The sequence below is a fragment of the Misgurnus anguillicaudatus genome, chromosome 18 (assembly GCF_027580225.2).
Source record: "Misgurnus anguillicaudatus chromosome 18, ASM2758022v2, whole genome shotgun sequence".
NCBI lineage: Eukaryota > Metazoa > Chordata > Actinopteri > Cypriniformes > Cobitidae > Misgurnus > Misgurnus anguillicaudatus.
Window position 1 is genome coordinate 4,431,021 of NC_073354.2, and position 17,223 is coordinate 4,448,243.

At 36.2% G+C, this 17,223-nt stretch overlaps 1 protein-coding gene and 1 long non-coding RNA gene across 2 annotated transcripts in view; both read left to right on the forward strand.

Annotated features, from left to right (window-relative positions):
• opn8c (opsin 8, group member c) overlaps positions 1-6,752 on the forward strand; it is a 41,711-nt gene extending 34,959 nt beyond the window's left edge. Inside the window, exons 2-4 of the mRNA XM_073855626.1 lie at positions 4,787-5,068; positions 5,261-5,592; positions 5,673-6,752. Coding sequence (XP_073711727.1) covers positions 4,787-5,068; positions 5,261-5,592; positions 5,673-6,116 — 1,058 coding nt within the window. The 3' untranslated portion in view covers positions 6,117-6,752. The remainder of the gene's footprint in view (positions 1-4,786; positions 5,069-5,260; positions 5,593-5,672) is intronic.
• Positions 6,753-14,241: 7,489 nt separating this feature from the next.
• LOC129422659 (uncharacterized) lies at positions 14,242-17,210 on the forward strand. The gene is made up of 6 exons (XR_012358401.1): positions 14,242-14,493; positions 15,166-15,311; positions 15,628-15,725; positions 15,862-15,982; positions 16,063-16,177; positions 16,315-17,210. It is a non-coding gene; the product is annotated as an uncharacterized lncRNA (long non-coding RNA).
• The last annotated feature ends 13 nt before the right edge of the window (positions 17,211-17,223 follow it).

The following is a 17,223-nucleotide window of genomic DNA, read 5'->3' on the forward strand; positions in this document are numbered from 1 at the left end:
TGCAGTAGCACAATTCAATCACTTTGGGGGTGGTTTCTCTGACAGGGCTTATCTTAAGCCAGCACTAGGCCTTAATATTTAATTAGGAAATATAACAAGTTTTAACAAACATGCCTTACTAAAAACATTACTTGTGTGCATTTAAAGGCAAAACAAGGGGCACTTACATTTTTAAGATATGTCAGTGGTAGTTGTTTTCAGATTGGACAGCTCTTCCATTTATTTTAGTCTAGGACTAGTCTAATCCCTGTCCGGGAAACCACCCCTAGGGCTTTCCCAGACAGGGATTATTTTAAACCAGGAGAAGGCCTAAGTTTAATTATGAAATATAATTAGTTTTAACAAACATCCCTTACTTACAGTTTTTTTTCGATTGCTAAACGCCAGTGGGCACAACTGGAGTCACAGGTGCAAAACTCTAACTACAGTCTGCACAGCAGCAGTTCATGTGGACCAAACTCTAGTTGGTTTTTCATTGCTTGAACACAGTTTTCAAAACTCTACACACTTATCCCATGACTTTTTACACAACCTGCACAACACTGTGGATCTACAGCACTTTGTTCAAATGCTAACACACTGCTGTCAAAACTGTGAACCACACATTCAAAACAGAATTTATTTCAGCCTTGTGCCTTTCAAACACTGCTGATTGCAAGTTTATATAAATATAAATTCCAATGTCATATATATATTTCATATATATATAAAATATTACTTTTTATATAAATATGATAGGTAGAGCTCAGAAAGACTAATTTTGGAAATGGAACAAGGAAGACGGGTTCATGGAGGGAGAAGGGTGGCATGTAGTGTCCTGATGCTAGAGAGAGGCACGATCAGCCCCTCAATTATTTGTTTGAATTACAGTATGTACTTTTAGTTTCTACCTTTTTTCTCATTACTGTAATTCCATAAATTACTACAAACTATTGAAGCAAACTGCTAATTTTCATTTACCTTAAATAATTATGATGTTCTAAAAAAAATCATGTGATAAATCAATAAATAAATAAATAATTATTTGAAGAAAACATTACTTTGTATGAAGTCACTGAAATTGTTCAATCTGTAAAGATAAAAAGTTAGTATTTTGTGTATTGGTGTTTGATGTTAGTGTTTTTCCTCTCAGTGTGTTGTGAGTGACAGTGTGTGTTATCTCAGTGAGAGTTGTGTATAGTGTTTGGCTGCATTGAGCTGTTTTGAGTCATGTGTTAAGAGTTGTGTTGCTTGTGGTGAGTTTTGCAGGTGATATGTACAGTTTAGCTCAGGTGACTTTTGGTATTGCAGACTGTAGTTAGAGTTTTGCACATGTAGCTCCAGTTGTGCCCACTGTCGTTTAGCAATCGAAAAAAACTGTAAAACATTACTGGTGTGCAGTTTGAGGGAAAACACAGAGCACTGATGAATTTTAGCGCTTACATTTAATTTAGTCTAGGACTAGTCTAATCCCTGGCCATGAAACTGCCCGTTGGGGCAATTACTCGGACAGGATATAGATTATTCCAGGACGAGACATTAGTTATATTAAGACATTTAAGTAGTTACAAACATACCTTAAAAAAACAATACTGGTGTGCATCTAAGGACAAAACAATGGCACTGAAATATGTTAAGATACATCAAGATTTTGTTAAATTAAGGCAGCAGAAACATGGATTTTAGTCTGGGATTAGGATAAATCCTGTCCGGGAAACCGCCCCTTAATGTTGTCTTACAATATGGCAATGTGTAGCCAGCCACGGATCAGGACAGTGAAGCGTTGAGTTGGAGGTATAATTTTCTAGGCTACATTTTTTGCAGCCTAATTCGAGCAAAACATTTCTCGTTCCACAGACAAGGCTTAGCTTAAGCCAGGACTAGATCTTAATTAAATTAAGATGTTTAAGCATCTTTTATAAAACATGCCTTTGAAAAAAGACGTACCTTGAGACAAATCAATGGCACTGTCATATTTTAAGATCTGTCAGTGCAATTAATTTCCAGTTGAGAAAGTTCAGATGTGTTTTAGTCTAGGATTAGCTTTAAACATTGTCTGTGGAAGCAGGGGTAAGAGGTCTTTTACTATGGGTAAGTATGTGGGCCAGACCAAAATCCTTTCAAGAACTGAGTTAGTATATATAACTTGTATGATTGCACACCAATAAAAAAAGTTTTGTGTGAAGATATAACACTTTGATCACTTTCAAATCACATCATACATCATATTTGAACCTTACTCACAAATATGACAAATGAAATATGAGTTTGCTGTGACAGTCAGTGTTCAGATTCATCTAAAAAATGTATATAGCCTTTTCTATAATGAGCCTATTAATTATTAAATCATGATTGAGGCGTGAACTTTGTAAAACTGTTGCCTACATAAACTTAATTGGATTATTTGAGTGCACTGTAAAAAAATCCTTGTTGCACTTCAATGTTTAATAAGTAATTTCCATTTTCTTGACTAGAGAGGATTTGGTATAAATTAAAATTTAGCCTGCATCCCAATTTGTGTGTATACTGTTTAATGGAAAACATTCAAGTGCATTTAAAGGAATAGGATGTACTAAATCTCATTTCAACTACTTAGTACTGATAGTATGCAAATTGGGAAGCAAGGATAGTTTTGTACACCAAGTCGGACACTTCTCAGATTTACTATGGGCATGTTGGCTATTTGGTCATCTGTATCTAATCACGAGTAATCTCATGAAAATCATGCGATTAATCTAGATGAAATATTTAAATCGATTGACAGCCCTAATTTTGACCCATACAATGTATTGTTGGCTTTTGCTACAAATATACCAGCGAGATTTATCAATAAAAATTGATACTTTATTTCTATTTGTACTGACATTGCAGGTCTGTGGTGCAGCATTGCACAACAAGTGCAAACATTTTGTTGTGCTATCTTCATTTACTACTCCTTTTAAGGAACAGTAAGAAATGTATATCAATTAATCATAAAATGGCCCTGATATGTTACTAGACATTATGAAATCATTTTCATTTCAAATACGTATATCACTCACAACAGTGGTCTGGCCAGGATATTGTCATTATTGCCACAAGTTTTGTAATGGCAATACCAGTTTTGGCCACAATCCTACATACTGTTCCTTTAAGTTTCAGAGACCATTTTTAGAGATGCCAATTCTGTTGTATCTATTAAATGTAGAAAATCCAGGTTTTAACCCTCATAAGCCCCTATTTTCCTGTATACGTTAGGGTTCCTTGGGGGTAAAAATGACCCCAGAAATTAAAAGAGCGATTTTCCAAAAATATATACATTTTTAATGATACAAATAATATATATTTTTTGTTTACTTCCCATCTATACATTAATGCTGTGTTTTGGGAGATATGAAGTACTTTTGTACCTGTTTACCACTCAATTCCAACTATACCATTAGCTTGCCTGTAAAATATCAATTTTTTATGAAAAATTCACATAAATTATGATCTAAATTTGATTTAAATAGTTTTTAGATATTGATCTAGATGTTATGTGTTGAATTCGACCATTTGGTGTTTAGAAAAAAATTAAATAAAAGAATTACAGTTTAGGAAATAAATCACTTCGACCAGCAGATGCCCACAGAGACACATTCATTTTACTGGATGTGGCCAACTGCTCAACATCACTACTTTAGTGATACATTTTGTGAATTTATGTTTATATAAACATTACAAATGACATAAATAGTAGAATTTTTGTAGTTTTTGATGCATTTTGAAATGTCTGTTTTTACAAAATGCCACAGAAATTTGACTGAATGTAAGTTTGTGTGTGTGTGTGTGTGTGTGATTGAGCATGTCTTTCCTATATTGAATTTGTGCTCTAGTACCAGGCCTACCTTTCTGTGTTAAAATTTTCAGATTCAAAATTTTATTCTGGATGCCTTGAGTTTTTTGGATGAATAACCAGAATGTGATTTTGTGCATTTTCCATTCATTTCAATTGGGGTCATTTTTACCCCCAAAGGGCCTCTTTTGGTAATTTTTTTACACCTCTTTAGAACGACCGAATCAAGTCTAGGTTTTTTTATGAATCTTGACAGATAATCTGTAAAGGTCACAAAATCTTATTCCACTGAGATGAAGGGAACCATGTTTTACAACTAAAGAAAAGTGGCTTGGGGTAGGATTGACTCCAAGGGTCTTAATAGGGTTAAATAAATGATTGAGTTTCAGGGGCGTAGCTAGGGGGGTGCTTAATAATATCAAAATTTAAACTCACTACTTTGGCAGCGAAAGTTCAGCGCTAATTGGGTGATTAGGTCAGTAAAATGTGTGTTATTTAGTTACCTTTTATAAAAGTTAAAGAAGGTGTAGGCTGCCTACCAGCAATTTATTCAGAAATTATTAGCATACATTTTCCTTCTTTTGTTAGTATTAGTATTGGAAATAAATTGTTTAACTTAAATTCTTTGTAAATGTTTGTGATTCACAAATTCTGTAGAATGTATAGAAATGATATATATGTAGTGATATTTCAGCCACCCCAATCAAATGACTGGGTCTTACCTGGCCACCCCTGAAAAATGTTCTGGTTACACCCCTGTTAGGTTTATCCATATTTGACCCAACCATGGATTGAAACAACTCATCAATATTAGTAATTAATACTGATTATGTTAATAACAGTTCACAAAGAATCAATACCAACACAAATACTCGCTCTGCATCATCAGTCAGCAACAATTTTGTAGCTCAATTTTATATTGCTATTTCTCTATTCTATTTATAAGCATGATTTGCTATTAATCATGTTATATTTGTCTGTCTTTTTTTACAGTGATAGTATCAGTCCTGGGAAATGGAGTCGTGTTGGTGATTTCTTATCGCCGCAGGAAGAAGATCAGAGGCTCAGAGTTGCTTTGTGTTAATTTAGCAGCCGTTGACTTTCTCTGTTGTATCTGCTTCTACCCGCTGTCAATCATTTCATCCTTCAATCACGCATGGCTGGGACGTCACGCCTCCTGTGTGTACTATGGTTTAGGATGCTTTATCTTTGGCTTGTGTGGCATGTTCACCATAGCTGGCATCAGTGTCATCCGCTACATCAAAGCTTGCCATGGTAAGATCACGAGTGAGGAAAATGAAAATTAGCTGTCACTGGGGTGCACTGTCTCATATTGTACACCTTTGCATCTAAAAGAGTTCATATTAGCATCTCAAATGTACATATTGGTACCAAATAGTACACATTAGGACCTTGTAATGTAAATCAGTTGATTGATGATGATAAATGTAAACTCTATGTCCTCAGCTGTGTGGATAGAGAGATCCACTATCCATCTGGTGTGTGTGGCCACATGGTTAACTGCAGCCGTTTGGTCGTCTTTTCCTCTGTTTGGCTGGGGCGAGTACGTGCCTGAACCGTATGGCATCTCTTGCACGGTGGCCTGGCGTCGGTACCACACGTCAACGACAGATGCAGCGTACGTGATCTGTACCTTCGTCTGCTTCGTGCTCATCCCTGTTCTGCTCATTGTGACTTCACAGTGCAGAATCCTGCTGAAGGTCTTTCAGTTCTCGCGCAACCTCTCCGCCAGAGGCATCCAGAACAACCTCCGGCAGACAGAGAAACACCTGTCTGTGGTGAGACAGTGAGAAAATGACACAGTTTAACAAGATAACGATATAACAATATATAACACCGCCCTCTTTGTATTCAACAGATGTTTGTCTGCATCAGCATGGGTTTTGTGATTGCCTGGGCTCCCTATACTGTTGTCTCCTTTCTGTTCATCTTTCACAAGGACGCACGGTACATGGCACCAGAGGGCTTTGTCTTTCCTGCGCTCTTTGCCAAAAGCTCCCACATATATAACCCTTTCATTTACTTTTACTTTAACAAAACTTTTAGACAGGAGCTCCGAGGCCTCCTGATTGCTGTATGGCCAAGGCTGGCCCGTAAACGTATTGGAGTCTGCAGAGGGAATGATGTTAATCCCATTCAGATACAAGTACAGGAGCAAACTGTGGCATCTAACCAACCTCAGGACAAGAGTGACCAAAGGCCTGTTCTAAATGGCCACGTAGTCTGCTGGGTCTCTAAGATACAAGTGACACCAATAAATGGCGAGCAGAGGGCTGATAGTCAGTTCTTATCCACTTCATAGCGATAGTTCAGCCCCCCCCCAAAAAAAAATTCACCCTCATTGTATACCGTACTCATCCTCGTGTCATTCCATAGGGGCGGACTGGCCATCTGGAGATCTATCTATCTAAGACTGAACACACACACGTGCACACATCCACACTAAAAGTTAGTTTAATTGTTTAGTTCTCCCTTAATCCTCTACTCTTGCTTCATTGTTCAGTTTATTTGAAGCTGTTTTGGTTCATAATAAATTATGTTTATAAATCTGATGCAGAGAAGATTTTTTTACAGATTTTGCAGATTTTTTTAATGCAAGCACACGCACACGCGCGCATGCACACACAATAAAATGCTGTTATACTCCATATAACTTAATGTACAAGCCAGAAATTAAGCTCTGTTTTTTGCACAGGCCTGCTAAAGGGTTAATGGTGCCACATGGTGATCAACAGTAAAAATAACAAATTTTACCTCTTAGCAAAGGAAAAACCACCAATGATTATATGATGTCATGGCTTTGCTATATAATGGAAGTCAATGGGGCAAAAAAAGCCACAAACAACTAATTACAGTAGGGATAAAAAAATAAAATCTGATGCTGCACAAAAACAAATAATGCATCAAAGCCAATGTTTTTACTAATTTTTGACATGCACAAGACACAAGACCTCCAGTTCAGTCCTCTTTGTATATTGAAAATCTGTCATTTTGTGTATTTTTCCCCCCAAATCATTGAAATCACTTAAGAACTTAGCAATTAAAGAGTTAAAATCATGGAATGTTTGTAAAAATGTGGTAGTTTTGATCAGTACTGAAGGTGATTAACAGATTTATGAAAAAAAATCTGATAAATGTTAACAGCACAACAACCAGAACAACCTGAAAGGGTAGTGAATTTGCCCATGGTATCTCGTTGAGTTTTTGAAAAATTTTAAAGCATTTTCTCATAATATGTGTCAATATAAGATTTGTCACCAAAAATCATTCCATTTGCTGAAACACAGAGAAAGTTGTGGCCAAATTAACTCTTTCACCGCCAGCATTTTTAAAAAAAGTTGCCAGCCAGCCCCAGCGTTTTTCATGATTTTCACCAAAGTTTAATGCCTTCCAGAAAATGTTCTTCTTTAAATATATAAACATACAATATACCAAATGAAAGAACAGACCCTCTGCTTTTAAACAAACAAACCCGTTTCATCCTACCTTCAGTGTTTCTTTTGAATATGGGTAGGTTTCTGCAAAAACACCACATTTTGAGCAAAAAGCAGAGATAATTCCATTTTTGTGACGGACTTTTCATAGAGATCCCATTCAGATCTTTAAAACAGACACGGACATGCAGGCGCTTGCCATAGGGCAATACTTCCTGGTATTAAAAAGTTGCGGAAGGGCGCCACCTGGTGGATAATAGCAGTATTGCGGAAAGACGGAAAATCTCCTCATTGGCGGGGAGACGTTTTCTCTTAATTGACGAGATATCTCGTCAATGGCGGTGAAAGAGTTAAGGCTAAAAAACCCCACAGTGGAGTGGCTGTTAACTACCCAGTCTCACAAGGTTTCGTTATATAGTCACATAATTTTTTGATTCTTTTTTCGTGATACTATCACAAATTTCAGCGTTTTTTCGTATAACGAATTCCTGTTTTCCTGTGATTATTGGTTACTGTTTTGTCCTATTTTTAAACCATTATGTGATATGCGATAATCACACGAAAACAGGAATTCATACCATCACGATAAAACGTGGGAATTCGTGGTAATATGTAACATGTGATGCGTGACTTTTTGACGTGATTACATAATACGTAAGATCAAGCTGGCGCATCACACAGCTAGTAGAAGATGAGAAGTTTTTGGCAAAAAGTACGATTGTTTCGCTATATAAGACCCTTATGCCTCGGTTTAGAGCCCTTTGAAGCTCTGTTGACACTGTAAACCGTTGAGGTCCACTAAAGTCCACTATATGGAGAAAATTCCTGGAATGTTTACCTCAAAAAAGTTCTTCTCTGAACAAAGTAAGACACAAACATCTTGGATGACATGGGGATGAGTAAATTATCAGGATTTTTAAGATGAAAATGGAGTAATCCTTTAGGCAGCGAGTTACGTCGTTGTCTGGGGAAATGCACTCTCATGGATGAGAAAGTCCAGGGCTACTTTTTAGTCCCAGTCCACCTTTGTTTCATACCAATATGACTTACTTCTGATCTGTCAGTGAGCTGTCCCAGTGTGACTAAACACTAAAACCAGTGGCGGCCCGTCATGTGTGTGTGGTTCCTTTTTTCAAAATACGTGTGCATCCAACCCAGTCTCACGGCAAGTCGTGTTATAGTAACGAAAATTTTGATTAATTTATTCGTGTTTGAAGACACGAATTTCCGCTGTTTTTCGTGTCTCTGGAGACGAATGTCTTTTTCGTCCTTCCCAGCACGAATTTCTATCGGTGGCTGATCGTGTCTGTGGCATGACTTTCTTTGTCGTGTCATTTTGTGTTTTGTTTTCTCATCGTTGTTTTCTATTTTTTGACCATTGTCACTTGGGTTAGAATCACTTTCTACGACTTTCTAACCCAAAACCCAACTTTAACCCCAACTCCAGGCGAGAATAGTTTTAAAAGCGGACGAAAAACATGCAGAAACCAATGCATAAAATTACATCCTAACGCAAACCTCGAATCTAACTCTAACCCCAAGCGACAATGATTTAAAAATAGGAAACAACGATGAGAAAACAAAATATAAAATGACACGATAAAGAAAGTCGTGCCGCGGACACGAACGGCCATTGATGGAGGTTCGTGCTGGGAGGGACGAAAAAGACATTCGTCTCCAGAGACACGAAAAACAGCGGAAATTCGTGTCATCAAACACGAATAAATTAATCAAAAATTTTCGTTACTATAACACGACTTCCCGTGAGACTGTGTTGGTGCATCACGTGTTTTGTCAAAATAAGTGCCTGCTGCAGACGCATCTAAAGGGTTTATGATAAAAGAGACGCTCACGTTTGCCAGATACTCAAATAATCTCATGTGTAATCAGAGTTTACTGTTAAGGGAGTGTCTTGCGTGTATGTCGTGAACTTGAGCGTCTCTTTTATCATAAACGGTTTTGACGCATGTGCAGTAGGGATTTATTTTGACAAAACACTTGATGCACATAGGATCTCTCGACGCGCAAAACACATATTTTGAAAAAAGGAACCACATACATGACACTCCCAACACATATTTTAAATACGTGCCCCTCGGATGAGCAGTCAAGAGCCGCCACTGGACATGAATCTATCAAAATTATACAGTAGATTAATTTGAATTATTCCAAAGACTAAAGTTTTATATATCTCATATTCTGGAGAATACAGCAATCTCTTAAAGCTGCAGTGTGTAAATTCTGTGTCACTATACTGCAATGAGAATAGCAAAATAGACAACGTCTTTAAAACAGGACTCTGTTCACCCCATTGATTGAACAATAAAGGTCCTGACCTCACCTCACTGGAAAGATTCAATTTATTTTTTTATTTGTTTGTAGAATAAAGCTCGAGGGTCATATTACTGCATAAGGTCATTCACATAATGGATAATTTCCAAATGCATTTTTTTGCCTCCTTGAAGTGCATTGTGGGAAGCCAACGCTATTGAAATGTTAATCAATTTCAAACGAAAGAGTGCCTACATGAAGGGCTCTTCCACAATTCCAAGTGTTTCCCATCAGGCTTAAATTGTAATCCTGGGTGGTTTGAGTTTTTCCTACTCTCAGCCTGTGTCTCAATCCGCTCCTTAGCTCCAGAGGTTGTGAATAAGTATATCATGTATGCAGGTTCAGGCACTGCTTTCATTATTCTCTTTCATATGTGTGCATAAAATTGAAGGAATATTATTACATTTTAAATAAATATTATAATTTGTAAGATTTAGTAGCTTACTATCTAGCTACGTGTGTTTATATTCAAATTAAAACAAATGTTTTTCTTTATAAAAGTTCTGTCACATTTCATGAAGTTTATTAAGTTGGCTCGCGTGATTTTAGAAGAGATCACGTGATTTCCAGTAATGGAGCATAGGGACCATCGATGCTCACAGGTTTTTGCGTTGCATTGTTGGAATTTTTTGGGAATAATTGTTCCAATTCCGAAAGGATTTTGTGATTGTCACGCATCTTTTTTTTAGGGGGCACAGTGTGCACAGTTCACAGTAATTTGTGCATACGCAGACATTTAAAGACATATTATAAAGCTTTTCACCGTTTCTGCGCCCCCTGCCTTCATGTAAAAACAACCAAAATATATCAATTAATTCAATCAGAATAATGGCATATTGGCATTATATTCACGTCTGAAATGGCATATTTGTTTATTTACATTCTGTTTAATGACTTATTAAATTGTGCCATTAATGTATGTGCACAACAATTGCGTAACATTATATGTAATGTAATTTTAATTTAATTAAGTATAAACAATAAAAATTACTTAAGCAACTGTCACGTGATTTTAATGATCGATAATGATTAAAAAAATATATGTGGTAACACTTTACTTGAAGTAAATGACATTTTCACATATTTTAATGTCAGCTTTGAAAGAAACATGCATACATCACCTTTAAAAACAGGATGTGTCTCTCATATCAAGCGGTCATACGCACTGCCTTCACTCCCAGCATAAGCAAGATTACCCCCCATTACTGAAAATTCCAGCTAAGACCAGCATAAGCTGGTAGCTGGTTTTAGCTGGTTTAAGGTGGCACTAGCTGGTTTAAGCTGGTCCTCCAAGCCTGGCAAAGTAAGGTTAAGCTGGTTGGTCAGCTGGTCTTACAGCCTGACTACCTAAGTCCAGCTAGACCAGCTTAAAAAGTGACCAAAACACAGCTAAAACTGCTTGCTTCACAAGCAAAACCAGCTAAAACCAAGCTGAGAGACCACTAAAACCAATTCACCAGCTTATGCTGGTCTTAGTTGGATTTTTCAGTAGGGTCACACATGAATATCAATAAAAAAACCTAAACACATGTTGTACCACAATCTTTTGATAATTAGTTTAATAAACTCAGTGTATATGCTTTTTAACACTTTAACAAATCATTATCCTAAGTCTTAAAGCAGAGTCCATTAAATATATCATTTAAAACAGTTTATACCACGGGTCTGTTGAATGCTGTATTCTGATTGGCTGACAAATGTTCCGTGGGTATGCATTAATTTCTGATAACCGCACATTTAACTTGTCAAATGTCTTAAAATGTCTTACATAAAGCTTACATGTTTTAAAGGGAATGAAGCTTACAGTATAAAGTTGACCTGTTATAAAAGAAATAAAGAACACACAAAACTTCAATTTTCAAAATGTTTTTAACAGTAAATGATGATTATTTTACTCTCTTACCTGTTTGTGTTGTTAGTCTGCAGCAGGGGCATCACTAGGTCCTCTTTAGGGGGGCTTCAGCCCCCATAAAATTCTGCCCAGCCCCCCTAAAAAATTATTTGATTCATTCATTTGTGATCACTTCAGTCCCCAATAAAAACTCTTTAGAAAAAGCGGCATGCTGCGTCAAGTTTCGTCTCCTCCCCTGATCTGAGTCAGCATGAATTAATATGTATACAAATTGATCTGTATGATGTAGTTTTTTTTCTTTGTACAGGACATTGTTGATTCCAAAAGTAAGATGTGTTTCCTTATCCAACTTTTTATTTTACTTGGAAAATATCACAATCTTGTGAAAAGATGGACGAAAGCTAAGCCAAACTTTGAACATTTTATAAAAGAAATTAAACTATATGGTATTACATTAGACAAAATCAAAACAAAAAGGCAAGAAAGACCCATGAAACTTTTTGTTACTTTAAATTCTTGTAACTTACCACTGGCATTTTTTTCTTTCTTTTATTTATTTCTTTATTTCTTAAATTACTTTATAATTTATGTTTATTTGGTTTTCAATTGTTGTGAGTTGTATACTTATCTATATTAACTCCTTGTATAATTTTTGAATTTCCCAAAAAAAAAGAGTCAGCCTGGATTCAGCGAGAGAGCGAACATCAGTACAAGGTGTTTGCAGGCTGGATCTTGGCCTGGCGGCTGTTCTGACCTGCCGTGCAGTCAGCTCAGGTTGACATGTGAAATAATATGATATGAATGAATGGACCTCTTAAAATCTACGAAATGTATATCAATTAATCATAAAATGGTCCTGATATGTCACTAGACATTAAGAAATCATTTTCATTTCAAATACTTATATCACGGACAACAGTGGTCCGGCCAGGATATTGTCATTTAAAAAGTGGAGTTGCAGCCCTCAACTGATGTTTATGTTGTCATGTTGTGTATTGGCCACCTGCTGTGTAATTGCAGTACCAGTTTTAGCAACAAGTTTTGTGGTTGCAGTACCAGTTTTTGCCACAATCCTACATACTGTTCCTTTAACGTACATGTTTTAAAGTCAGGTTCTGGCGTGATGCATTGCCTTATGTACAGTTGTTGCTCTAAGCGCAGCAGGCAGATAATTTCATGCAGTGAAACACACCGGGTGATTATAAAACTTGTTTTTTTTCTGGAAAAACTGGATCAAAAGTGCAAATCAAGCTTTTTATGGTAATTTCATGGGTCATGCAGTTCTTTAAAATAACTTTTTTTATCTAATAATATAAGTAAAGTATAGTAAAGTAAATGCAAACAGTAAAATTATGTGTTTGTACTAGAAACGTGTGTGTGTGTACACTCTAAAAAAACAAACGGTGCTATATAGCACCAAAACTGTTGATTTGAATCGTAACCATAGAAGAACCATTTTTAGTGCCATATAGCACCGGTGAAGCACCAGTGAAACACCTGTGTAGAACCATATAGGGGCCATATAGCACCACTATAGCACCACATATGGTTCTACAAAGCACTATATGGTTCTACACAGGTGCTTCACCGGTGCTTCACCGGTGCTATATGGCACTAAAAACGGTTCTTCTATGATTACGAGCAAAGAACCACTTTTGGTGCTATATAGCACCGTTTGTTTTTAGAGTGTATTTGCACAATGAATAATGAATCAGGAAGTCTTCATTCCCACCTGAAAATGTTCTAGTCCCATATATGAAACACAGGGAATACAATGGAATAATGGATGGCAATAAGGTTAGCAGTATACAACCCTACCCTAATAGTCAAATAATATTTTTTAATCATAACCTTACTGGGGGCTGAGCCCCCCTAAAATGAAAATCCTAGAATCGCCCCTGGTCTGACTGATGATTCAGGGCTTTTACAGGTGAAAATAAGGCAGCTTGAAAATATTAATTTATAATAAAAAGGCGGGAATCAAAGAACCCTTTTGCTGAGACAAAGAACCATTTCAGCCAAAAAAGGTCCTTCAGTAAGCTATGGTTCTATATAAATCCATTAACATCACTTAAGAACCTTTGAAGAACCATTTTTCTTAAGGGTGTGCTTTGTGCAAGGGCACCACAGTCACAACCCACCGGCCATGAGACTCAAACTGGCAACTCTCGGGTTACAAGCCCAACTCTCTAACCACTAGGCTACAACTACACAGTGGACCTTTAAATTTGCAACATGGCATTTTCTTGTCTTCTCTAGAAATGTGTGATTTTGGTCTCACAACATAACATTTTTGGAAGCTTTTGTTACTATTTTCGCATTGGTTCAGATTCATCAAACAAACAAGCAAATTTCTGCCTAAAAGCAATGCCACTTACACTTCTTAGGGGAAATTTTAGCTTATTTATAAATGCATAGCATATGAAACTTAGATTTAACAAAACAAAAAATGACACTCTTGCCCTTTTAAATTACACTATAAAAATACTGGCTTCTTTACAACCAAGCATTGGGCCAAAAAGGTACAAACCCAGCCGCTGGATTAAATGAACCCAGAAAATGTTTATATTTGACCTGGAGTGGGTTAAAACAACCCAGCATAGGATAAATTACAAGGCAATGGATTAGGTTTGTCCCAGCATTTTTAAAATTGTATTATGATTCTGTGCACACACAGCACTGTAATGTCTAACTCATTCTGGTTGTGATTTGGTTGTTCCTGTAAAAGTTGATCATAAACGGGTGCAGCCGTTTCAATTGTGTCAAACCAAACACAGTTGAAAAAGCCCACAGAAGAGTGTCTGCCACACAGCAAAATCACCAGTGTTAAATTTTCAGGGATGGTGTTAAATACACAGTGTTGATGCTGTTTTAACACTATCTGGTAATAAAATAACACTGCCATTGCTAGGCCAGTGTTATATCCACGACAGTGTCGGTGTAAAACAAGGGTGTTACCAGATTTCACACTGAGCGGTGTAAATCAAGCCACGCCTCCACTAAACATATCCTGTCAGGGATTTTACCGCCATTTTCTTTCAAAGGAGGACTGAAGAGAGCAGGTAAATCTCATAATATTCACATGGTTTAGCTAAATTAAACTGTTATTTCTCTGTCTGACTCTACACAGCCATTTGCCAAAAAACCTAAATAAGATATTTTTCCCATTTTATTTCCCCTTTGTTCATTATTTGGTTCAGTTTAATCAGAGCTACCTTGTGTTACGTTGTTCCCTTGTTAGTTTGGTATAAAGTTAAACTGCTAGCTAAAAGTTTTAACCAAGAAGGATAATATTAACAGGAGATATGAATGAATGTAAGAATTGAACCATGATAAAACGCGACATGCACTACAAATTGAAGGTATGAAATTAAGTTAAATGAAAGCTCATTTATTCACCATATGATACTCGTTATGAGGTAATCATATAGGCTAGATACCGTGAGTTAACGAGGTCGTTTACATGCACGTGAGTGCACAGATATCGGTTAATTATTCAAATTACTGAAAAACACGGAGAAAACCGCAACCGCATCGTCATGTGTTTTTTTTAGATGTATGCAAACAGGGAAAATATCGCCAAACCAACAATTCATTTTACCTCAGAATATGCACAGATTGGATGCTTTGTGTGTTGTAAGCTTTTCATGGCGCTAGATGTCAGACAGATGCAAATAGCAAATACATACGAAAGTGTAAAACGTGTATGGCGAACATTTGTTTTTCTGTCATAGATGCTAGTTTGGTGAAAGTACACACTGAGTGCTTCAAATCATTCAGAAGAGATGTTGTTTTTAGGGCAGTTTATAGAGAAGACCTGACATGGATGACTTCCAATGAGTAAACGACTGCTAATACTTATATAAATTCATTACAGAAGGTAAGTTTCATTTATACATATAAATCATTTTATTTGACATAACTGAACAGTTAACCAATCTTTTTAGTATATGTAGTTTTGTACATATTATGGTTATTAATCAGGCAAGAAAGTGACATGACCTGCTGCCAACTTTAATAAAAATATATTATCTTCTCATACATCGTTTTGCTATTGATATCATATTAAATAGCAATCAAATTGATTACTATTTTGAAAATGTATAATTGAAGATTCATATTGTCTTTGAGTGCTGTTTTTAATATAAAAAGAATGTTGAGTTTTCAGAGTCTTTATTGTCATTTTTTTGTGATAGGACCCTACCAGACTATATTTGAATACGGCATACCCGTGAATTCTGGAACTGTTATTCCTTAACCCAGTTTGGAGGATAAGAGCTTACCAACTAGTTATGTGAGTACACAGAGTACATTAGTACTGTACACTGTCTCTAACATGATTATACTGAGATGATTTTGATTCAAATAACGGTTAAAACTGCATCCTTTTTGGTATTTTCTTGACCCTTTTTGTGTTTGAAAATCTGCAGAAATATGCTGAGGCGATGTATTGCAAAATAGCCAACATACAACAATTAAAGGATAATTGCAGCCTATATCCTGATGAAGATATGGATGACCCTCTGTCTGGTCAACAATAGTTAAAATATGGTAAGTGTAAATGGGTTTGCTACTTTTACGGTTTTAAAGTTTAACTGTATACTCATGGTGTTTAAATTCTGTTTTACTAGGATGGGACAGTGATGTGGCAGCTCTTCCCTGGCTCATTCACCTCTTGCCTTCATTTGTGAAAGGAGGAAAGACTGGAGAGGGTCAATGTGCAACTGAAGCTACTGATTGTGCTGTGTACGTTTTTTGGTATTTTGTTCTAGTTATTTATTCAGCAGTTAGTTTGCTTGCATTGTTCACCCCATGTAAATGCATACAAGTTTATAAATACACATCAAATACATTCATCAAATACACTCTTTTAAAACACTTAGGTGATGAGCATCAATCCATGCTTTGAGGTGGATGGATCAGCACAGCCCTGCCTGCTCTGCGTTGGGAACAAAAGTTGCATCCAGAATTTTTGCATCATTCTGGACCAAAAAGCCATTCCCTGCATGATGAAGACCACTGATGCAGCCTTCCACTACTGTACAGTAAAACAACTACAGAACTAAATACCAGGTTGGAACGTATTTAAGAAAAATGAAACGTCTTTTGAATTGAAATGTCTGTTTTGTTATGGAAAAATCTTTAGTATTGTGAAGGATAAGTATAATAATGTATTTTAATGTTCAAGTTTTGAGTAGGGTGGCTAATTTTTTTAACTCTTATTTGATTTATTAAAGACCTTTATAATAAGTGGTTTTCATGTCACTGCGCTGTGGTATAAGATAACTTTCATTATTCCATACTGTATTCTGTTTCTAATTGTAGCGGAGGTATTTAAATAAGCAGTGTTAAATGCAAAGTGTTGTGTGTATCAATGTAAATATTACATGTGATGTACTTTAATAAAAAGAGGTTTTGCAATATTTCTTGTCATTTTTCTTTTATAGAAACAACCCATTAGCAACAAAAGTGGCTATTACTCAGTATTTTAACACTTAACATTGTTGAATTCACATTACACTGGTGTTGACCTTAAATTAGGAGTGTTAATTTTTAACACTGTATTTGTGTGCCAACACCAGTGTAGTGTGGAAACAACAATGAATAGTGTTGAACAAAGTGTAAAATTTAACAATATTGAGTGTCAAATTAACATATAATGGGTGTTGTTAAATTAACACTACACTTTTGACTAAATTAACACAGTGTAGTGTGGACACATATACACACTTTGCCGGTGTTAAATTTGACACCGTGGGTGTTATTTTAACACCAGTGATTTTGCTGTGCAC